The following is a 25109-nucleotide window of genomic DNA, read 5'->3' on the forward strand; positions in this document are numbered from 1 at the left end:
AAACATCAAGGCCTAACACCTGGACAGCCAGATAATTCCCTATTTCATTTTTTTTTAAATTTTATTTGCTTTTGATTTTTAAGAAGAATGAACATCTTTTCTTTTGTAATGGGAAAATCAAATAACGTTTGGAAAAAAGAAGTATTTCATACTCATTTCAAACAGCATAGGAAATCCCCACCTTCAATAAGACGTCTGATGGTCGATTTTGTACTATTTGAAAATAAACCAACTTTATTTGAGTTAGTCAATACCAATCAAGACCAGAAAACAAATTTATAACTGGTTCAGATTCATGAGGAAAACACTTAGCAATGTCTTCATTAAAAAGGAATTTTACATTATTAAGGCTTGAAAGCAAGTCCTGTTGTTTTATCACCACAGCTAAAGGTCTTGAGGAAAGTCAAGTGACCATCACTGGGAGTGTTTTTATAAAGTGAAATGTTTGATCTTTTATAAAAGCTAGGTTTCTTTGCTAAATTAGTTAACTCTCCAGCTTATAAAATGGGATAGCCAGGTGGTCAGGAAAGAAAGACAAGTTCAAACATCAGTCAGATATTTTATATTTTAAGCATATACATAGTCAATATTGCAAAATCTTTATACATAAATACCATAGATGACTGTATCCTTAAAATTATATTTTGCCAAAAAAGATTGCTTTCATAGAAATAGATTAACCCAAGCTCTACAGTGAGGCAATTTTTAATTTTTGTTTTGGTTGAGGAGGGGAACGTTGGATCCATTTCCTTAAGTAACATTAAGTAAGACTATGCACATTTTGGGTCATACCACGTCACAAAATGAAAGGATCCTGAAACTAAGCTGGGAGGAGAATATTGACAAAGGGAGAGGATGATGTATTCATAGGAGGGCATGTGTTGTTTGGATTACATGCTAAGAGCCGTGGATAGAAACCAATGGGCCGTGTGTGCTAGGAGGGTCCCAAAGCCAAGATGTGAACACTTCAGTCCTCACATCAGAACCAGGATGCTTCCCATGCACACTTCTTTTTCTAATGTTCCTGAGGCTTTTAAGTGTTATTTTTTAAAATAAGGAAGTGATCCCTTGGGAATCATTGAACTTATTTTAACCATGAGTTAATGCTGCTCATTCCAAGGAGAAGTCACCAGCATCTTGGTTCCCTCTGCTGCTGAACTGGCCTCCTGGCCCTTGGAAATAGGAGTCACAGACCTACCTACTGGATGTCCCCTGCCCCAAGACCAACTTAATTTCAGACACCAACTCTCACCGTTTTCTCCTGATGGAAAACTGGACACGACTGAGCGACTGAACTAAACTGAGACCTGTATCTTCCTGACACTGCCTCCTTTTTCATTCTGTTTGTCCAGACCTTGCTGATTTCTAGGATCTTAGATCTTCAGGGTCCATTCCAGATGTGATCCATTCTACAACCATTCTAAGATGCTTGATCTTGTCTTTCTGCAGAGTGGCCAGGGGGTACAGGTGTTACAAAGAGTTTCTGTTGTATCATTTGACAAATGCTAGAAAATTCAGCCCAGGAAAACTCATTCTTGGCATGGCCTCTTTCTAATCAAAAGATCAAGCATTTCCATGGCCCCACCAGCAAGATAAGTGAACACTGAAGACAGTATCATTTCTTGGGAAGATGAAACTAGTTTGGAGACCTGTGGTCAAACAACCCACTGGAGCGTGGGTTTCACTTTTCAACTCATGAGCTTGGTGCCAGGTAACTGTATCGTTTGTTCAAAACAAGACAGCCACACTCATACTGGTAACTCTGAAGTGTCAGGTAATGAAGCTGTGCAATAGAAGGAACTATGTGCTGGACCAGTCTAGATTTTACTGATCCAGCTCATCTTTTATAGCTGTTAAAATCTTATCCAATACACTCTCTCAGGGCAAGCTGAGAGGCCGGCAGGACTGAGAAGATGGGTAAATTCAACACAATTGTTCTGAATACGATTCTTATTTCTCCCTCTGCCTCACACTATGCTAACCCACCAAAAAAAAAAAAAAAAAGTGATGTGAAAACCAAAGGAGAGAAATAAATCTAGAGTAAAATAGAATCTCAACCCAAGTAAATCCCCTCTTACTGCCACTGAGATGCTTTTTGAGATATTGATATGCATGCCAGACCAATAACAAGGGTCACTTCCCATCTCAACACTCTGGAGTTCAGGGTCAAATTGCAGACCTTCAATACTCCCTGAGTTGATTCTGAGGACATCTGAGGACCTTTCCACACTGTGGCTGGGAGATGATATGCTGTGTACAGGACAAGGTTATGGCCAAAACCCAGGGAGACTGAAGGATGTGGAGAAAAATCTCTTTGGAAAAGAATCATCATAAGGCAATATTATTTAAAAATACTCTGATAAACCTCGTCATAGATGTTAAAGCTTTAAATCAATAGTTGGTTGCATCATATGATAATCTGCTGCTGCAATAAATAGATATTCCTGGATTGAGTACCAGGAAATGTCATCCATCTACAACTCCTCTCCCTCTGTTAAATGGTTACGGTGGGGTCATATAACTGCTCCAACCCCACCCCTGTGCCCTAATATGGTTACTATATAAAACTAAGTCAACCACAGAAGGAACAGCTAGAACCAACAGTATTGATTTAGTTTGGCTTGTTTGTTTTTAAAGGCTGTGTTTAAAGACTTGCCAATTGCTGAATTCTGAATATCCAGTGTCCTCAGGGTTCAAAAACTCCTCTGTAGGGGCACTCTGCCTGGGGTGCTACTCTGCCTGGGGGAGCTTCTCTGCCTGGGCATCCTGCCATTTTCACCGTGGCTCACTGGCTGTGCCTCTCAGGTATACCTCAAGAACAGCACCTCTCTGGATCTCGGGAAAGTAAACTGCTTCTTAGATCATCGTACTTATGCTGTGATGTTCAGGGAAGGATCTCTGAGGACAACAGAATTTCACACTAATGAAAAGGCCTTTGGGATCATTTAAGCTTTCATCTCCCATGAGACCAACATGGGGCTTTTCCCTATTGTCAGAAGGATTGTTTCCTCATCAGTTCGCCTTTTCAAACATCTCCAGGGACAAAGTTAGCAGGGAGTCCTGCAAAGGTTCCCTTAGAGGAGGAAATGAATCCATTCTTTCTGCTTTTGAATGAAAGGTCTCAGGCTTATAGGATGCCCCACTGAGAAATGGCATCTTCCTCCCTGGGCTAAAGGGGACCCTCTGCTTCTTCCCCTCTGCTCTGATCACTGGGTCCCCTTTCTCTCCAGAGATCCCTGGAGGCAGGTAGGTCCAGATATTGCTTGGGTTAGAACCTCGTGATGTTTCTACAAGAAGGCCCCGTGCTGTCCTGCCCTCACTGAGCAGCGAGCCAAGTCCTGGGGCTTTCGGGCACTTGGGAGCCTCAGCCTCCATCAACAGGTAACACAGAAGGGAGGATTGTTGAAGGTAAGGGTCTGCGGCGGGTGGACTTTCTCCCAGGGCATTCATGGCAAGAGGGAGCTCATGACTAGTTCATTTTTCTTCGTTTCCTCTGCACAGTTTCCTGTGCTCAGGCAGGGTAAGCGTTTAAGGAGGTGAAACTCAAGGAGAATGACTACAGAGTGAAATGCTAGCTAAAAAACAGCTTCCTCTTTTTCATCGGGCATTGGAATCAGACGGTAGGAAAATTTACCCAGATGCACGTGTATTTTTTCTTTGAGTTTAAACCACATGGTTTCCCAATCAGAAAGGCCCATGGACTTTCTTCCTAAGGTTCCACGATCAAGCCACCTCCTAAATGTATCTCTCACACATCAGAGGCTGCAGCTGAATCAGAGAGCACCCAGCTCACAGACCCACATCCAGGAACAACTTGAAGAAGCTGGAGAGTCATTTTTGGTCAATTGTTGGTATTTTGCTATGAAGATGGCAGCTACATGACATCACTGGTTCGAGACTTAGATCATAAGAGAAAAGATCTATCTAGAAGATTCCCAGGGAACACTGAGCCTCATACAAAGGTCTTCTTAGCCTCCTGCATCCATCCCCCCACCCCCCACACTCCCATCTGCTTTCTCAGAGACCAAAATTCAACCGTGGATAAACATAGTCAAACCCAGGCATGTAATCCCCAATGAAACCATTCCCATAAGCAAGCAAACCCCATGGCTGGTAGACCCCACGGGCCTTTTGGCATCAACACTCCTCCCCTCCCCTCCCCTCCCCAGGTACCCCAGTTTGGAATGGCATGCCAATTTCCCTTCCTGGCAAGGCCTGGACAAATAATAGAGATCAGCATCAAGCCAGGTATGTGATCACATCAGACTGTGCCCAGCACTGCAGAAAACTGAGACTGTCTGAAGTTGTTTTCCAGTCTGGCCTTCAGTGCCCGAAGTGACAATGCTAGAAAGTGCTGAGTGACTGGAGGTGTGTCTGCCACGTGCCCAGACCCACGTCTGCCCCATCCACTCTCTGTCTCCACTAACACAGCCGTGCACCTCTTTCTAATAAGAACGAAGAGGGCGTTTGGCCTTGGAGTTACTGACAAAGAGGAGGGGTGGATAAGGACAGCATGTTGTAGGTTTCTAATGCATCTCAGGAGATATTTCAATATTGGCAAAAGGGGCCAGTGACAATCCCACAGACAGGGTTCCCCCCGGCACCGACCCCCAAACACACGGAACCCAGTCCAGGTCCGAAAGGCTGACAGCTTGACCGTTTCTCTCTTTTCTGCTTGCGGGATTCCTGCCTGACCAAAGGGAGATGGCGCTGACTTTGGTCAAAGCCAGCAGGCGGGGGGGTTCCAAGGATGCCAGAGAGATGTGGCCTGATAGAGACAGAAGTTTCCAGAGGTGGCGTGGAAGAGAAGTGTGTGAAGCCAGAGTCCTTGGGGAGACGGTGGAGTCCTTCTGCAGCAGCGATGGGGCGAGACGGCCAAGTTCAGGATCGGCTGAGGCGCTTGGCCACGTCCGCATAGGCCAGCTCGATCTCGCTGTCGGCAGCGCAGGTGTTGGTGAACTCGTCCCGGGCGTAGGCGTTCTTGAGGTACCGCCACAGACCCGTCATCTCAGCCGGGAAATCGTAGTTGCGGTATTTCTTGGCCACAATCTGCAATAGAGATGGCGTTAAAGCGTGAAATAGATCACCAGGAAGTGTTGGTGATGTGGCAGCGTGAAATAGATCATCGGGAAGGATCAGTGATGTGGCCCTGTGTGTGCACAGCGGGAAGACCCTCCATGTGTCCCCCAGGGGCCAGCAGCAAGACACTTGTCATGCAAGGTGATGGTGCCGCCTTTTTAATGCAACACTATTTGATTTAATTATCATATGCTATTTTTTTTATTTTTGTTGTATTATATTTTCCCAAGCAAGTATAATTTGTCCTCTGATCTAGTACTTCTGCTTCTAGGTATTCCTTTCCTAGGAAATATCGTGAGTGTATAAGAAGATTTAGTTTCTTGTAAATAGGACTGCAGGACTATTTGGAAATAGCAAAAAAAAAAAAAAAAGGTACCCAACACAAATGTCCAACAACACATGAATGGATAAATACGTTGTCATATATACATGCAGTGGCATACTGGAGAGCCATGAAAAATGAGGTTGCAGAGAAAATTTCAGGGACTTGAAGAACGCTTCAAGAGGCTGTTCAGTTGGAAGTACAGTATAAAGCATTAGGAGGAATATGTATGATGAGCAGAAGTATATACACCAATCTGTTAGCAGAAGATACGTCTGACTGATAGAATTATAGACAACTATTTTCTTCCCCCATCCAGCCTTATCTACAGAAGGGAATGCAAAGCAAAAAAACATGCAAGTTAGATGCCGGAATGCATATGGAGCTTCAGGGTATGTGGAGGTGAACAGACGGTGATTCCTGTTCTCTCCCTTGTCTGCCACACTCGGGGCTGTGGACCTGAGCCTTCTGGGGAAGTGGTGTTTGTATTGAAAGACAATAGCATAGTGGTTAAAAGCGTGGGCTCTGGATCCCAGATGACTAGATCTGTAATCCTGACCCCATTACTTGACAATGGTGTGATCTTGGACGAGCTACTTAACTTCTCTGAGCCCCAAATTCTTTTTCTCTAAAATGGAAATAATAAGATGACCTACCTTGGAGTAGTAAGTTATTTAATATACATAAAAGTCATCTGGGGGAGGTGCTGGCTTTAAGTGCTCAAGAAACATCATCTAATGTCAGAATTCATTGAGACCCACCACATCTTCTTTATCCGTCATCTGTCAATGGACATTCGGTTTGTTTCCATGTCTTGGCTATTGTATAGTTCAAGTTTTGATCATTCCAAACTCTTCCCTTTGCCCCCTGCCCTGAAGAAGGAACCACAAGGTACATATCGCCTCCCTAGTTCTTAGGTACTTAGCACTTCTTCATATTAAATTCTTTCGGTTAATATAACTGGTTTGGGGAGGTCAGTACCGAAGCCACCTGGCAGTGTCTGTCCATCCAGGATAGGTGTGGCCAATGAGCACAAGAGATGGGTTCAGGGTCCTTGGACAAAGCCCTGTCTTCACTGCAAGAGGAAGGGGCCCTGGGGCTGCCCACAGCCTTAAGAAGAGGCTGTCTTGGGTCAGGAGCAAATCTATGCAGGGGTGGAGGCTCCAATGAGGGAAGCAGCTTGAAACTGCCAGAGAGAATGAAAAAAGCCCACAGAATATAAATCGGTGCAGCCACTGTGGAAAACATATGAAAGTTTCTCAAAAAACTAAAAACAGAACCCCCATATGATTTGGTAATTCCACTTCTGAGTACATATCTTTAAAAAAAAAAAAGAATACTAATTTGAAAAGATACATGCACCCCAATGTTCATAGAAGTACTATTTACAGTAGTCAAGACATGGGAGCAACCTAAATGCCTATCAACAGATGAATGGATAAAGAAGATGTGATACATATACACCATGGAATACTACTCAGGCATGAAAAAGAATGAAATTCTGCCATTTGCGACAACATGGATGGACTTAGAGAGCATTTTGCTAAATGAAATAAGTCAGACAGAGACAAAAAATGTATGTTACAATTTATATGTGGAATCTAAAAGAGAAAACTAGATACAGAGAACAGACTAGTGGTTACCAGACGGGAAGGGCAAAACAGAGGTAGGGGATTAGGAGGCACCAGCTACTATGTATAACATAAGCTCTAAGTGTGTATTGTATAATACAGAGAATATAGTCAGTATTTTATAGTAGCTACACGTGGAGTATAGGCTTCCCTGGTGGTTCAGATGGTAAAGAATCTGCCTGCAATGCAGGTTTGATCCCTGGGTAGGGAAGATACCTTGGAGAAGGGAATGGCAACCCACTCCAGTATTCTTGCCTGGAGAATTCCATGGACAGAGAGAGGAGCCTGGTGGGCTATAGTCCATGGGGTCACAAAGAGCTGGACACGACCGAGTGACTTCCATACCACCATACATGGAGTATAGCCTTTAAAAACTGTGAATTACTGTTGTACCCCTGTAACTTATATTGTACATGAACTATACTCCAATTTTTTAAATGGAGAAAAGGAAAGAAAAAGAGCCATAATAAGGTCAAGACATCCATTAAAAAAAACTAATCCATGGGGTGGCCTTGAGTCTTTCGCTGCTGGAATTTATTTTCAGGTTTTTAAAGGATATAATTTGAACTGGGAAACAACAGAGACTCAACATATGAATTTATATTTGTGTTTATATGTATAGCTCCCTTCCTGTTTGCTGCAGGGGCTAAACAGGTCCCTGTGCCACGTGAGGGTCTGGGGGGTGGTGGAGAACAAGGGTCTTGTGGGAGACGACAAGAGTCCCACATGCCCCTCCCTGCCCAGATCCATACACCCTGAGCTTGACCAGAGCTGGTTCTTTCCTCACATATTGGCTCGAGTTGGGAGATGAGAATAGGAGGCAGCCAGACAATGAAAGTTCAAACCAGGCTGTCAGCGAGCAGTGGGGCTGGAGCAACTCGGCCTCCAAGGATGCAGATAAAGCTGAAGGAAAGCCAATGAGAGAGAGGGAGGGAACGCGTGCGGGAGAAGCTCTGACGTCAGCAGGAACCTCCATGCTCATGTTCTGAATTTGCTTTCATATGAAAACAGTTAGCTCCCCCAGCCCAGATTAAGTCTTGGCATCTGAAGCCAAACTGGAGGTCTGACTTGGCTCTCCTTTCATGCTTTCTGCACTTTAGAGGTTTGCCAGGGCTCTGGGCTCTGATAAGCTGGATCAGCAGAAATCCAAGGAGATGGGAAGCGAGGCCCAGCCTTTGTCCTTTTGTGGGTCATCCTCCTTCCGAACTCCAGCTCCTCCAAGTGAATGACGCACTGAACATCATCCAAGGATGGGCGTAACTGGGAGTCTAGTGCTGGAAGGAACTGGAGGAACCGGAGGATGAAGCATGGGGCCTGGGAGGCCCATTTGTCCACCTAATTGGACACGTGATTCTTGAGTGGGTGGTCCAACCATGTGTGACTGAGAGACGGGGAGGAAGAGAGGGGAAGAGGCAAGAAGGAAAATAATCATCCACACCTCTTCTTTCAGACATGAGAAAAACGACTTCCCCAAAGAGTAAACGACTTGTCCCAGCTCCTGCTGCTGGTTGGTGGTGTCTCTTGGACAGCAAGGAGATCAAGCCAGTCATTCTTAAAGGAAATCAATCCTGAATATTCATTGGAAGGACTGATGCTGAAGCGCCAATAATTTGGTCACCTAATGCGAACAGCCGACCCATTGGAAAAGACCCTGGTGCTGGGAAAGATCGAGGGCAGGAGGAGAAGGGAACAACAGAGGATGGGATGGTTGGATGACACCACCGACTCAATGGACACGACTTTGAGGAAACACCAGGAGATAGTAAAGGACAGGGAAGTTCGGCATGCTGCAGTCCATGGGGTTGCAAAGAGTCAAACATGACTGAGCGACTCAACGACAACAGAACTTGAGTTTCTGGACTTCTAGAATGGTGTTCTTCCCATGACCTCTGATAGTGTTACTGATAGAATCATATCACCCATAATGGTGCCACTTCGTCCTCAAGGAAAGAGAATAAAGGATGTTTTGAAAGTGGGGTGACCGTGCAGTTATTAATAACTTCAAAGACAAACAGCTTGGACAGACTTACCAATCACCATTGGCTTGGCCCTGAACCCCAAAGTGTCTTCATATGAATGGATTGCATTTTCTCTGCCCATCAGCCCTGGCAAGCATGATTCCCTCCCAGGATCCAGCCCTGATGCATCCCTTGGGAGCACCAGGGCAAGCTCAGCTTATGTTTCAACTCCACTTGGTGTGTGCTCTGAATGAAGGGTTCTGATTTCCAGCTCAGGACATCAGCCGAAAACCAACAGGCAGATATCCAACTGATAAATGACTGTGTCTGATTCTCCTTAGTGACAGGTGGAAAGAAACTGAGTGTCACAAGCTAGGTGATCAAATGGTCAACCAATGACTGTTAATTAAAGGGCTACCATGTACCCACCATTAGGCTTGGACAAGACCTATCCTCACAGAACTTTTGTCTGACTGAGACTGTAAGAGATCAACAGATGTAGAAAAAGAGAGCAGTCTAGCTCTATGATCCCACTGTCTTTTTCTCTGGACTGATGAGGGTCAGAAAAGGATGTGCTAGAAAACAAACTTATGATTATCAAAAGGGATAGTGGGGGTAGGGGAGATAAATTAGGAGTTTGGAATTAACATATACACACTACTATATATATTAATAACATATCTAAACAACAAGGCCCTACTGTATAGCACAGGGAACTATAATATCTTATACTAACCTATAATGGAAAAGAATCTGAAAAACAACATATATACATGTATATGTTATAGTTGCTGTTATTTAGTTGCTCAGTCGTGTCTGACTCTTTGTGACCCCATGGACTGTAGCCCACCAGGCTCCTCTGTCCATGGGATTTCCCAGGCAAGAATACTGGAGTGGGTGGCCATCTCCTTCTCCAGAGGATCTTCCCAACCCAGGGATCGAACCCAGGTCTCCTGCATTGCCACCACGGAACCCCAGTTCAGAGAAATTCAGGGGACAAAACTGCTGTCTTCAAATGAGATGAAGAGAGCAGCCCTGTTCTGTGTTGTTCCAGAGAACCAAGCAAGCAGGGAGGCAGGTTTGGGCTCCATGTAAGGAAAGATGGCTCTTAATAACTAGAGCCGTCCAAAATGGTAGGGCTGGCTTGGTAGGCAGAGGGCTCTGTGTCATCAGAAACATGCAGTCACAGCTTCACTGAAGCCTGTCACAGACACACAGGAAGAGGTCCACTTTGGGATGGGAGATTGGGATGACTCAGAATTCCCCTCTTCTTTCCATTTCTCGGATCCTAAGGCTGGATAGGAAAGATTACTCTCTGTATCGACCATGATTGGGAAGCAATGGTAGCAAAAATAATTATCATTTCTTTGCAACCTCCAGCTTTTTAACTAGTAGAAGAGGAAGATGCTGTCTGCCTGCCCCAAGGAGTGGCTATAGGAAATCAAAAGGTGGGTCTGCCCACAAAGAAAACACGTATATGAGATCACGCTTAATAGAGATCATGAGGTAGTGGGTAGCCAGTGAAAACCTATGATGAAAAGGTAAGGAAGAGGTCTTTGGAGTGATAAGACTATACGTAACTACATATAATAGGCTTGCTGTTGTTTCATCGCAAACTCATATCCCACTCTTTTGTGACTCCAAGGACTGTAGCCCACCAGAGTCTTCTGTCCATGGGGTTTCCCACGCAAGAGTACTGGAGTGGGTTGCCATTTCCTTCTCCAGGGGATCTTCTGGCCCCAGGATCGAACCCACGTCTCCTGCATTGGCAGCAGATTCTCTACCACTGAGCCACCAGAGAAGCCCTTACAACACGGCAGGCATTTTCAGGCCACATTTAGTCTCCCAACAGCCCTGGTTAGGCAACACATGCCTGTGTAACTGGAGCTCAGAGAGGCTACACAGCCAGCATGCAGCAGAGGTTGACTTTGGGTCCCTGTTCACGAGATTTTCAAACTCCGATTCTCCATCAGCAGGCGGCCCTGTCCTTGTCTCATCCTCGAAAGAGACCCGGGCCTTCGATGAAGTGGATCTGGGGGGCACCCACAGGTAGAGCGCTCTTACCTTGACCACATGGAGCTTGGGCAACAGGTTGCAGTCGGCCAGGGTCAACTCGTCCCCATCCAGGAACTTGCGCCGGGAGCCCTTTTCATCATCCCCGCGAGTGTCGGCATCGATCTCCTCCGGCAGAGGGGTGTTCAGGTAGTCATCCAGCTTCTTCAGAGCCTTGGTCAGGCCTCGCTCAAGGGCTGGCATGGAACAGCAAGGGAAGTGTCTTTAGTCAACCTCCTTGCCACTGGATGCAGTCACGGGGACTTCAGGGTAAAGGAGCTTATCCAGAACCCTGTCTTATTAGTGCTCCCCACACACTAAAGAGCCTCGTGATGAAAGTGAAAGAGGAGAGTGAAAAGGCTGGCTTAAAACTCAACAGTCAGAAAACTAAGATCATGGCATCCGGTCCCATCACTTCATGGCAAATAGATGGGGAAACAATGGAAACAGTGAGAGACTTTATTTTTGGGGGGCTTCAAAATCACTGCAGATGGTGACTGCAGCCATGAAATTAAAAGACGCTTAGACAGCATATTAAAAAGCAGAGACATTACTTTGCCAACAAAGGTCCGTCTAGTCAAGGCTATGGTTTTTCCAGTAGTCATGTATGGATGTGAGAGTTGGACTATCTTTAAAGCTGAGCACCGAAGAATTGATGCTTTTGAACTGCAGTGTTGGAGAAGACTCTTGAGAGTCCCTTGGACTGCAAGGAGATCCAACCAGTCCATCCTAAAGGAAAGCAGTCCTGAATATTCATTGGAAAGACTGATGCTAAAGCTGAAACTCCAACACTGGCCACCTGATGTGAAGAACTGACTCATTTGAAAAAACCCTGATGCTGGGAGTGATTGAAGGAGGGAGGAGAACAGGACTACAGAGGATGAGATGGTTGGATGGCATCACCGACTCAACAGACATGAGTTTGAGCAAGCTCCGAGAGTTGGTGATAGACAGGGAAGCCTGGCATGCTGCAGTCCATGGGGTTAAAAAGAGTCAGACATGACTAAGCGACTGAACTGAACTGAACACACACCAGAGAGAATCTGACAGCCAGTACACCATGCCATAGGGGAGTATTAAACAGCCTGAAAAAGTGAACCTTAACCAAACAGTAAACACTTGCTAATCCATTTTTTTAAAAGATAACATAAATACAGAAATACAAGTATCAGGATATCTATCAAAGCCATTATAGTTCTCATCTCCAGCAGATACCATAATAATTATCAACTTTCATTTTCTTGTTTTGCTTAACCAAATTTTGCCAATATTCTGCAATTAATCCACATACTAATTTTGTAGGAAGAAAAGGCTATTAAATAAGGAAATAATAGCTATATAGACATTCTAGAACAGAGATAGGCACCAGATTTGGGGGAAGCCTTAGCCTTGGCTAACCCAACCTGAGAAGGAGAGGGGTCAAAGCTTCCAGGAAGACAGGACATAGGACAGTGAGTACCCATGTCCAGGGTTGCCCCAGAGAACCAGTTGATATCAAGGAGGCATCCTTGAGTTTAATTTAGAGGGGCTGTTCTAAAGTGTTAGTCACTGAGTTGTGGCTGACTCGTTGCAATGCCATAGACTGTAGCTCTCCAGGCTTCTCTGTCCGTGGAACTCTCCAAGCAAGAATACTGGAATGGGTAGCCATTCCCTTCTCCAAGGGATTTTCCTGACCCAGGGATGGAACCCAGGGCTCCTGCATTGCAGGTGGATTCTTTACTGTCTGAGCCACCAGGGAAGCCCAGAGCAGTCTAAAACGGAAGGGCGAATAAAACAGGCAGTGGGCTCCCCCAGAAATGTGCAACCCTGGATGCATGGAAACCTGTCCCTCAAGGAGGGAACATCCAAGGGAAGATAATACGGCAGAAGGCTTTTCCAGCCTTGTCCCAGGGATTATCTGGCCAATAATTCATTCACATATAACAGCAGAACAGAGACTTCCCTGGAAGAAAATTTCTGAACTGAATAAAAAGGAAAACACAACATATCAACTTAAAAATTATATAAATATATTAAAGAACAGAGCAAAATACTCAAAGGAGCAGTTGTAGGATGTCACCATCACTCAGAGTCATTCTCTAGCCTAGAAACTGTCTACCTAGGCTCCGAGAACAAAGCCAGAGGAGACGGCCAGCCAAGTCACTGCATCTGCGTTATCAGTCCCAGCACTCCGCACCACCCACCGCCCCCCCAGCCCCGCACCCACCCCCAGGGCTGTTCTTTCCAGACTCTGGTTTAGAGCATGACACTGAGATGATGGGAATCAGGCTGGATGTTAATTCCAGCAGATGAAAGGGAGGAGTTGCCCCCAGAAGAAGAGCCCAGAGGGTTGTGCTCTTGTTCAGATTTTTCCCAAATGTGCCTTCTGTCAGCCCCTCCTCACATAATCCATGTTTGTCAGAACCTTTGTCTGAGACAATGAAATGACACCAGCCCAAGATATGGCCATTGAACACTTACTGGAATGTTTGAAAACAGGCTGGAGGTTGGACGTGGTTTCTCAACACTTCCTTCTCCCTGGCGTGGCATTTGAACTTGGACTTCATCATCTGCTTTGTGTTTCCAGTTTGAGAGAAAAGACTGAGCAGGGCTGGGAAAAATGCTTGTATTCCCCTTAGTAATTGTCTAGACTGGGATGGGACTGCAGGCCTATTGAAGCGCACCAGCAGAGGGTGGATGCTCAACAGTACTTCTTAGCACCCCACCCCACCCCCACCCAAACAGCTGTGGTTTATGTTGGGTCTGTTTGCTTCCACAAACCCTGCTGCCCCTTTCAGTTACGGAGATGATAACAAAATCTTGCTTCTAACGGAGAAAGGAACAATCAAATTGAATTCCTGTTGAACTGTGATGAGCTGATACCATCTGAGGGAAAGAGGCACGGATAGGGTAGGAGACGTTGCAGGTTCTAACTCCAAAAGCTCCCCAGACCCCTGAGCTGGTACCTGCCCGAGTGCCCAGGCTTGGAAACATTGTGAGATTTGGTAAGAGAGTCTTAGAACAGCAACTGAAGCTCATTAGGGGGATGATTCTGGAGAAATTTAAACTCTCTCTCCAGCAATTTCTCAAGGTGGACGGGTAAAGTTTGAGAACAGCCAGGGTCATTGCCTTCAGTTCAGTTTAGTCGCTCAGTCATGTCTGACTCTTTGCAACCCCATGGCCTGCAGCACACCAGGCTTCCCGTCCCTCACCAACTCCTTGAGCTGATGTCCATCAGGTCAGTAATACCATCCAACCGTCTCATCCTCTGTCGTCCCCTTCTCCTCCTTACGTCACAGCTATGACCTCATTGCCTTACGTCACAGCTATGACCTCATTGCCTTACATCACAGCCATGACCCACCGTGTAACACACCACGTCCGGATGCTCTGAGGACGTGCTGTGTGTATCAGTGCATCACTCCTGTTTGTGCGTTTTGATCAGGAATGTGAAGGTCAGAATTGGAGACAATCATGGTAGAAAGAAGAGGAGATGAAGCTGCAGAGAGGGCCCACGTGACAGAACTATTCTTGCATTTAAATTCTGACCCCACCCAGGGTAAGTTGTAGGGCTTTCCAGGTGGCACAGTGGTAGGAGACACGGGAGATGTGGGTTCAACCCCTGGGTTGGGAAGTTCCCCAGGGGAAGGAAATGACAACCCACTCCAATATTCTTGCCTGGAGAATTCCACGGACAGAGGAGCCTGGCAGGCTTCACCTCATGGGGTCTCAGAGTCAGACAAACGACTGAGCACACACACCTAAGGGTGAGTTTACTGTGATGCTGCTGAGGCAAACACTCCAAGGCTCTGAACATGACTTTTCAAATTCCCTATTTATTGTATTGACTTTCTACTCCACAAACTCTGGAAATGTCCCTGATCCTGGCACTTTTGAAGTGTGAGAGTGGGCAAGTTCCTCAACCCCTCTGAGTATCACTTTTCTCATCTCAACTATGGGACTAAAGATCTCTTATAAGGCCAGTGCGAGGATTAACTCGGCCAATGCAGGGAAAGTGCACCATCCGATACCAGGCTCCTATTAGGATATCAGTTACTGACAGTTACTGCCATTGTGTTAGCAAACCGGGCGATCATCCTGCTCTCTGTCCCTCAGGCCACACCCTTGGTCAGTATGAAGTGAAGTGGTGAAGTGAAAGTCACTCTGTTGTGTCCGACTCTTTGCGACCCCATGGACTATACAGTCCATGGAATTCTCCAGGCCAGAATACTGGAGTGGGCAGCCTATCCCTTCTCCAGAGGATCTTCCTGACCCAGGAATTGGAGGCAGATTCTTTACCAACTGAGCTATTGGTCAGTATATCCCTCAACAATCCAAGGTGCACCAGAGCTCGAGACAGCCTAAGCTCCAATTCTGAACCCCAGTACTGAAAGGAAGAAATCGACAGCTTGGAGCCTGGCTTCTCTTACTGACCAAATGTCCAGCCACGGTTCTGTCCCTTAGCCTCCCTTGGGATCCTTCTCGGTGACAAGCCGTGTTGAGAGGCAGGGCTGGGGGGAGCTAGACTCACATGCTTGCATGCCAACACGGTGCTGTGTTACCGAATGACAAAGGCCAGCACTGATATGCTCTTTGCCAGTTCTTTGCTCTTCTACCTGCCAACTCATTCATTCCCCTGACTCTGGCTCAATCTGGTCTCTATAGAGTTTAATGATCTTTTTTGGCTGACGGCACCCAGGTTGTGAAACTGTTGCTGTTGAACTTTCTGCTCTGGTGAGAGTGAAGGGGATGTGAAAGAAAGCAGAGCGACAAGATGATGTTAATTCCTTCCGTGTTGGCATCTGAAACTCTCCCTCCAAGAGACTTCCTCTGAGAGGAGGAAAGGGGGAGCAGAAGGGAGGAGGGGGGATCCCTTCGACAGCAGCAAGCCAGCCTAAAGCCAGAGACCCCAAGACCCCCCGACCACTAACGTCCCAGGCACTTGATGGATCTCCAGTCCTTGAACGGCTTTCTTCCCCTCTCCACCCCGCCCTTCCTGTAAGATTTATTCCGTACCACACACAAACGCACTGCATAAAATATGTGATGAGGAAACAAGGGGAATAGTTCATAAATATTCTCAGCCATATGCAAACAATCTCAAATTTATTTTTCTCTTTCTTAAGGAGGGGGAAAAAAATCCACCCATTCCATGATCACTTCCAGATTCATTGAGGTTGATATTACATAAGACCCAATATTGTTTTCTCGTTGTAGAGAAATAATGACTTGGAAACTGCAATTTGAGCTAAGAAAATAATATACTCTTACCCGGGCATGGAGGCTGAATGGAGACCAGGGAGCCAAGACTCAGCCTCCAACGAGCTCTTGCAAGTGTGGCTCAGCCCTGCTTTGAGGCATGCTTTGCTGACATGCTTTATGCAGCAGGGGTACTGAGGAGCAAAAAGGGCCGTGCAGACCCCTGGGGGCTCAAAATTCACCTGGAGCCACGCAGACGTCGCAGGTGAAAGGACTGTGGGCCCGGATTGCTCTGTTCTCAGTCTCTCATATGCGGATTTTCTCTGGCATGCGAGCTTGCAGATAGAGGAGAGCCAGGGGTCCACCTCTGACCGTCGTCTGCAGCCTGAATGGGGGTCTGTTCACCTCTGCCGTGGAGAAGACGGTGCTCACTGGGAGCTGGTCCCACGTCCCGGTACCTGCGCCCTACTGCGCACCTTTCACTGCTCGAAGCCTACTCCCCAGCACCAGTAAGAAAAACACTGCTGTTCTGAAGTGGAACAGGGCTGTTTACACCACCGACCATTTAAGTACACAGCGAAGCTACTGAGATGAGAGCTGTTATTCATTCCCATTGAACAGATAAAGAAATTGAGTCTCAGTCTCATCCAAGGCACACAGGCCTGTGCCAGCAGGTTGTTCAAACGACTCCCGGGATGTATCATGAAGAACATAGCCGGTTTTGTTTTTAACCACTCTGGTCTTCCTTACAAGCTCCCAACCCTTGGGTCATGGGAAAACCACAGCACTAATTTAGTCCATTCTGGATTAGAACCTAGTAGATGTAATAATCAAAATAGTCCCTCTAGAGCATAAAATAGTCCCTCTTTTGCATAAAAATGCTCAGTTTCTCAGACAGCCTTCCTCTCCCTGGCTCGTCCCCCTGAGGAGGGTGGGGGAGGAGGCTCCTGGGACCTCCCAGCACAGGGGCGACAGAAGTCCTGGGGTCTGCTGTGTGGAAGGCTACCACCGGGCCTGGGGCTCTTCTCAGTGATGCTGCCCCTTCACATCCTTCCAGACTTACCATGGGGATATCGACCTTCCAGTGGTGGTAACAGATGGGATGCTAGCCTCTGTCCAGAACTTTCCTTGAGAAGGATACCCAAGCATAGCACCCTGCGAGGCTCTCCAGACACATCTCTAGCTCCCTCTCCTCCTTCATCCCCCAAACCCCTGTCTCATTTCCATTTCCTCTGTCAGAGATTTCATCAACCACAGAGCAGCAAGCCCCCGTGAGTGTTGATTCCTCCAGGCCTAATTCTTAACATGCTAACTTTGAGAAATAAAGGCCATTTAGAATGTTTTAAGACAATAGCTTGGCTTACAAGGCTACTGTCTTTTACAAATGCTATTTTGAGTAACAGAAGCTAAATACTGAATTTTTTTTCTCTTTCTTAGAATTCCTTCTATAGAACCCTAATCTCTCTTGAAGCTGATGGCTAGGACATATTAGAATCATGTACCCAGGAAGACAAAAAGAAAAATGTTTTCAAAATAGTAGTCTTATTATATGACTTAGGAGCAAAACCAGGATTTAAAACAGGGGCTGTTGGACTCCAAAACTTAAACTTCTTCTACTCTGCAAGGCCATCTCTGGGTGCCAAGGATGGGCCCACGGCTGTTGGGGGTCCATTCAGACTTGCATCTTCCCACTATGCTGCAGGCCATTCTCATATCCCCTTATCCCTGACAAGAGCATGGCTGTCAGGGTATCATTCCTCATGTCCTAGCTTCAGCATACACACTGACTGTGTGTACGCTCAGTCCTGTCTAACTCTCATGTGACCCCATGGACTGTAGCCCGCCAGGCTCCTCTGTCCATGGAATTTTCTAAGCAAAAATACTAGAGTGGTTTGCCATTTACTACTCCAGGGGATCTTCCCAACCCAGGGATCAAACCTATGTCTCTTGTGTCTCCGGCACTGGCAGGCAGATTTTTTACCACTGGCGCCACCTGGGAAGCCCAGCTAATTGATACCATATTTGCACTCTGCTATTAATGGCTTGATGTTAGCTATATCGTTGGTGCTCTCAGCTACCATGATTGAATCTAGAAGGAGTTATCTCTGAAGATGGAGCCTACCAGGATTCTTCACTTCATTCCTCATTAACAATAGCAACTCTGCCTGTGCTCAGGGCCAGTGCTGTCCCATTGCCTGAGTAAGAGCAAAACGTCTAGGTGGAAAGAGAAGTCCATTTGGGTTTTGCCTATGAAGGATGACATATCTAGATATTGAGAAATACCTGGAGGATTGAGAAAAGTGAAAGTGAACGTGTGAGTCACTCAGTCACGTCTGACTCTGCAACCCCATCGACTGTAGCCTGCCAGTCCATGGAATTCTCCAGGCCAGAATACTGGAGTCAGTAGCCATTCCCTTCTCCAGGGTATCTTCCCAACCCAGGTGTTGAACCCGTATCTCCCACATTGCAGGCAGATTCTTTACCATCTAAGCCTGAATGAAGGTTTTACTTTTCATCTTATCATTTGAGAGCATGTTGATATAAAGGATGCAAAAAGAAATATGCAGCTGTGGTTTGAGGCACACCACAGCAGAGATGCTTCTGGCTATCACATATTTTTGGAGAGAAAATACAAAGATGGCGACACCTTGTTGATAGTTTTAAGCATGAATGAAAACGTGGTGGGAACAAGAAAAAAAAAATCAAATAGACTGTTCTATCACTTCTCCCTTGCCTTTTGGAAGAAGCAGGTTTTCTTTAGAAACTGAGAGAGGTCAGATTGCTCCTATGAGATGCCCAAGGGCCAAAGATCAAGGAGAGAGGAGGAGGCTGGAACAGCAGAATGGTCCAGGAGAGTTGTGAGGGGTGGGGGAAGAGGAGGTACAGGCCAGATGTGCAGAAACGTGGATGCTATCATAAAGAATGCAATTTTGAGGACAGACAAAGATATTCTAAGGGGTGTTTAGGACTTTCAGCTTTGTGATGGACAGTGTAATTCCCTCCCACTAAAAATATCCTATGTAAGGATCCACATTCATTTTCCAGGTTTGGGGATTAGAATCACGTAGCTTGTTTCTGTTGCAAAAGTTCTTAAAGAGAGTAAGACTGCCCAGTTATATTGGGGTTACATGAGTATGGATGACCCCATAGAGGTAAAATTATAAAACAGGCAGAAACTGGGGGCCATACCCTCTGATCCACAGTGACCTTTCTAGAACACAGAGCAGTTAAGAGGTGGCTGATCCCCATGTTCTCTTGTCTCTTAAAGCTGTATCTCTGGGACTTCCCTGGTGGTCCTGTGGCTAAGACTCTGCATTCCCAACGCAGGGGTCCTGGTTCCATCCTTGGTCAAGAAATAGATCCCACATGCCACAACAAAGACTGAAGATCCCGTGTGCCCCAACTAAGACCCGGCACAGTCACACATACATACACACACACACACATATTCATCTATAGGTGTATATATATATATAAGGCTTTCCAGGTGATACTAGTGGTATAGAACTCGCCTGCCAATGCAGGAAACTGAAGAGACATGAGTTCGATCCCTGGGTCGGGAAGATCCCCTACAGGAGGGCAAGGCAGCCCACTCCAGCATTCTTGCCTGGAGAATCCCACGGACAGAGGAGCCTGGCGGGCTGCAGTCCCTAGTGTCACAAAGAGTCAGACACGACTGAAGTGGCTGGGCACTGGCATGTATATAATAGGTGTATCTACGGAGCGTCCCTAGGCCACACTGAGCTAGAAATGGCATCAGGGCTGGCTTTCCTTCATGCTTGCTGGGCCCCTCTCTGCTGTGCCTGGGCTGACTGTTGGCAGGTCACTGGTGTCATCAGGGAAGGGACAGACAGAGTCTGGGTCAGAGGGTGTCAGACAGCCCCACGCCAGTCTCCCCAAGAAGGCTTGCCATAACAGGCAGAAGCAGGATGCCCAGCAATTCTAGTGTTCAGGAGACCTGAGCAGGTTTGACTCCTGCCACTGGTTCTGCAGAATCCAGTGCATGATGGGACTTAGAGATCATCACTATTATTATTACATTATTACGGCTATAGAACATAAGTTTATGAAAACATGGAGCAAGGAGAGGCTGAGTGAAAGATTAAGAGCAACAGATCAACTCAAGGCAGAAGCGGGGTGTCTGAAGTGATGCTCATCCAATCACCCCAGAACTTCCCAGGTCCAAGGAGAATGAGGGGAGCCTAGAAGGTGAAGCCCACTCCCACATGCCCCTACATGCTCAGTACCCCAAGTCGCCTGGGATCATCTCCTTGGATTTAGCCTTGTTCTCTCTAGGTGTCAAATTTTCTTGGTCTGATAGTTTGGAGAATCCACGTTTACTTTGGCATCAGACCAGGGAAGAGTGGACTTGGCCTCACGGGGAGGAAGATGCTGTCAAATTGGCTCTGTCTGTGACAGGCTCATAGGTGGGAAACAGTTCCCGGGCCCTCGTCTTTAGGTGCTGGTGAAAACAGGAAAGGTAAAAAGATGGTGGTTTACGAGAAAGAACCAGAAACTTCAGCAGACCCCTGCCGTCCTCTCGTGTGGCATCAGCTGGGTTTGGGAAGAGTCTGCGGCTCAGGCTGCCATGAGTATTATTTGCCGGTTCTAGGAAGGATTGGGGCCTTGAATGGGAGAGAGTTGAAATGACAGACTCCTATGGTTCTTCCAATAAAAGGCCAGTAAATAACTCTCTACCCCCAAGGCAGGATTCAGCTCTAATCACGATGGTGGATTGGGATCTAGGACATCATTGCAGGCTTCCTAGCTCCCTTTGGTGGAGAGAATCACCTAGTGAACAGGGCATTTTCTGATAGATTTCTAAAGAATGCCAAAGGATTGTCCTTGAGAAGAGACAGCCCCTCCATATAGCTTCCTCCTCAAGCCCTGTAGGGGATCATTGTGATTTATACAGCTCCACAAATCAACTTTATGTTTGCCTTTTGTTCCAAAGTATTATTCCCAATAACAATAAACAAAGACAACAAATATTTTTCTTTAAGAAATACAAGTCTTTGCCAATTACTGTTCATTGTTCAGTTGCTAAGTCGTATCCGCCTCTTAGAGACCTCATGGACTACAGCATGCCAGGCTTCCCTGTCCTTCAGTATCTCCTGGAGTTAGCTCAAACAAATTATTTATTAGGCTGTGTTTAAAACACAGGAGTGGTAGAGCATTTAGGACAATCCAACATGCCTTTCATAAGCTATGATTTAAAAGTACGAAGGGAGGTATGGATCACAGAGACAATTCCAGATTCAAATCATCTGCTGCATCTCCTAAAAGCCACAGTAAATTTGAAGAGAAGGATTATCACTTAGCTCTTCACATATAGGTTTCCTTGTGTGAACACAGTCTGTACCATGTAAACACCCCAGATGTTTATTTATGAACAGGAGGAGAGAGACAGAGAAACACTGAATAAAGAGAGAGCCAGCCGAAGAGGAAAACTGCGGGAATTCACCAGGGAGGGGAAAAAACGAGCTGGAGCCGCCCGCAGAGAATGTGGTCCCCATTAGGGAGCCTGGCCCAGACGTTTGCGATGGGGATGTGGCGCCCCCTTCTGGCCGCTCCTTCAGCAAAGAAAACTCCCGCAGAAAACTCCTGTTTTCTATTAGGCTTTCCAGAAACTCATAAATGGTTGTAAACCCCATTGTGCTAATAGGAAGAGCAACATAAATGCTGACTGAAGCTATTAATGCTGGTTGTAGTTTATGCGGTGGATTGAATCAGGCTGAAAACGGGGAGTATTTTTACGGTGACTTTCTAACAGGTTATTTTTAAGTATCAGGCCATAGATTCGGTGGGGTGCTGATGTTCAGACATTTGGAATGAACTTCTCAAGGGGAGTCTAACTTTCTCGGTCATCTGTTCCAGAGTTTAGACCTAGAGACTTTGTTTTTCAACTTTCAAACCCCTCCAAACAGGCTGAAATTATTTAACCGCCCTCTGCCTTCTTCATCCTCAAATAGCAACATCTTTTACGTAAGAGCCATTAGCAATTTTAAAAACGGCCAGAGTGCTATCTTAGCTCTCTATTTAAATATTTGTTGGTTCTAGTCATTTTGTGACTATCCTATAATAGGTTATATAGTTGGTCCAGTCTTTGATTTGTCAAATAGGTTTCTATGGAGCGCCCTCTATGGGCAAGGTTTGGAACTCCTAGTCCCCCAAGGATTGCTGAATTAGGACTTCAGCTGTAAAGCTGGGATTGTTGGGCATTCACAGCGACATATAATATGCGGTAGTTGTTCAATCAGTATTTGTTGTTTTATGAGTTGATTTGATCCCAGTTTCCTAAATGACCTACCCAACCCTTATTCAACAACTCAGTCTGAAAAAAGCAGAAACCCTTGTTCAATAACCCAGTTGAACGTTTTCCATAACAGACTATATTAAAGATCCTGTGCACAGACCACAGGACCAGTTGCCTAGGTTGGTATCCCGGATTGGCCACGTACTAGCTTAACCTCTTGTGTCTCAGTTTCCTCATCTGCAAAACAGATCACAGCATGGTACACCTTACAGGGTGGCCATGAATAACACCTGCAGAAATCTCGGGCTGGTGCTCGGCATGCAGTCAATGGTTGTTACGTACCATGTGTGATAATGCTGATATATAAGGACCAAAGCCACAAAACACCTAATAAATTCTTAGAGTTGCAAGGAAAAGGACTGCCAGATAAATATTGTGCTTGACCGGTCCTCTGCCCTGAGGAAGTCCCACCGGATGAATCAGGTAGAGTTCCTTTCTGTGTGTTCAGCTGATCCTTTCACTCTGACTCTGCTGCCATGACCACAGTTGCACCAGAGTAAACCTTCTCCTTAGCAGTCATGCAATGGGGCAAACTTAAGAGCTTAAGTTGAGGTGGGGGTTGCGGATGACCGACACTTTTGCAGAAGTTCCCAGATTCTGCACAATGACACCCTCCCCTCCCTTACTCAGAGAAGATCTCTGGGTGCCCACTGCTGTCCCCCAATATGGATTACATTAGGGGGAGAAACTCTCCCCTGGGCATTATAACTTTTACTAAACAGCTTTTACTACATGAGTCTTACATATTCTAAAGTTTGAACCAAGAGTGTGTCAGATTAAGTGTGCAATTTTATACTTCTGTTTCCTAAAATCTAAGTGGGGTAATGATTCAGATTTAGTCAAGCCCAAGGGAGAATTTGAAATAGTATGCCTTTTTTTGGCACGGCTAGATCAGATATTTTCACTGCCGTTTGTTTTTTTTTTTTTTAAATCATCTTAAGTTGAAAGTAGATTATATGCAAGAATTCACTTTTACCATCTTTGTTACCAAGAGAACCCAGATTTGTTCAGAGTAGCAACAAGCTGGGTCAAAATTATTTTTTTCCAGACCCCCAGACTAGGGGAAGCCAAATGATCAAGTTCTTCCCAACAATATACAAGTGGAAATTGACGGATATGCTTCTGAAAAAGAAAAGACAAGACACAGCTGGCCCTGCCTGGAACTCAGATGTAATGTCTGGAAGTAGAGCAACTATCTTGTGACATGAGGATGTGAGTCACACACTCAAGATGGAGAATCAGATGCTCCAAGGAGCTGGATCCATGATTTCTTAAAGAACTACAACTGCCTGGAACTCTCTCCTCTCTGGATTTTTTGTGATGTGAGAAAGGCAAACACCTATTAAAAAGTAAACATTTATAAAAATTGCTTAGATTAGAGCAGAGCATGGCATATAGGAAAATGCTACATAGGTTTTTTCACTATGTAAAAATGGCATAAATATTTGATTAGCTTCTGTGATCAGGTTTCTATTATATGCAGCCAAATACAATCTTTGCCAGCACACATATTGCCCATATTTCATTATTACATTATTATTTTAGCACCTGGGCAGTGCCTGGTACTGAACATGTGTTCATTGTAAGAACAAACTATTCAGTGGGGTTTGAGGAAAGATGAGAGGCCCTAAAATGTAACTCTATACATCTCCCTATGCTTATGCAACGGGCCTCCTGTCCTCAGAGAACCTATGATGGTTGCTTTCTCTGCGTGATGAGAGCGCTTGGTTTCTGGAGGATGGATGCAGGGATTCCATTTATTTGGCCTGGCGTGCCCTCCTGCAACATCATCAGAGCCAAATGAGAAGCAGAGGCCACCACCAACCTGCACCCCTCTGCCAAGTGACACAGGCAGAACGGAGACCAGGGCCAGACCTGGGCAGAGTGCCGAGAAAGCTTGCTTTGCCATCCCCACCACGGAAACAAAACATGGATAACTGTAGACGCAAACGCCAATGGGCATGTGACCATCAGAGTCAGACCTGGGTGCGGGGGCCTGAGAAATCATGAAGTGGGATGCTCTCCCATGGAACTTTCAGGAGTGGAAGGGGTTCTGGACAGGGGCACAGGTAAACTCATGACTTACTATGATCCAGATCACTAAATGCTTCTTCGACTACAGGTTCCTAGAAAAATAAGGTGTCCCCTGGTTTCTGGCTGGAAGAACACTAGAATTCAGTCTGGTGTGTTTACTCTTCTGATTCTTCATGACGTTTCACCTTTAACACCAAATATAGTGTTCCTTGAATGTAGTTACAAAACTGAGAGTGACAAGAAAAATATCATTTAAGCCAACACTACCACCGCCACCATCACACTGACAGTCTTCGTGAGGGGAACTGTTCAGATTTTTGCACTCTTATTGATTAGTTTTAAATGCAGTTCTTTTCCCCCCTACCATTTGACTGGATTTAATACGACAGAGGTTATATAAGCCTTACATGTTCTCAGCTGAGCGACAGTTCTAGCCATAGAGCATCATCACATTTAAATGGAAACTGGGAAGTGTCAGGGTGATCAGGAGAATGGGACAGGCTTTAAAGGTGAGTGTTGGATGGGCTGGGGCAGGAAGC

The 25109-nt window shown here is 45.8% G+C and overlaps 1 protein-coding gene across 2 annotated transcripts in view; it reads right to left on the reverse strand.

Annotated features, from left to right (window-relative positions):
- Window positions 1-206: 206 nt before the first annotated feature.
- Window positions 207-25109, reverse strand: part of CLIC5 (chloride intracellular channel 5) — a 171508-nt gene continuing 146605 nt past the window's right edge. For both annotated transcript variants that reach the window (XM_061398336.1, XM_061398337.1), the window contains exons 5-6: window positions 11055-11239; window positions 207-5049 (exon numbers count right to left, since the gene is read on the reverse strand). In XM_061398336.1, the coding sequence (XP_061254320.1) occupies window positions 4882-5049; window positions 11055-11239 (353 nt within the window). In that variant the 3' untranslated portion in view covers window positions 207-4881. The remainder of the gene's footprint in view (window positions 5050-11054; window positions 11240-25109) is intronic.

Source organism: Bos javanicus, chromosome 23 (genome assembly GCF_032452875.1).
Source record: "Bos javanicus breed banteng chromosome 23, ARS-OSU_banteng_1.0, whole genome shotgun sequence".
Taxonomy (NCBI): Eukaryota; Metazoa; Chordata; class Mammalia; order Artiodactyla; family Bovidae; genus Bos; species Bos javanicus.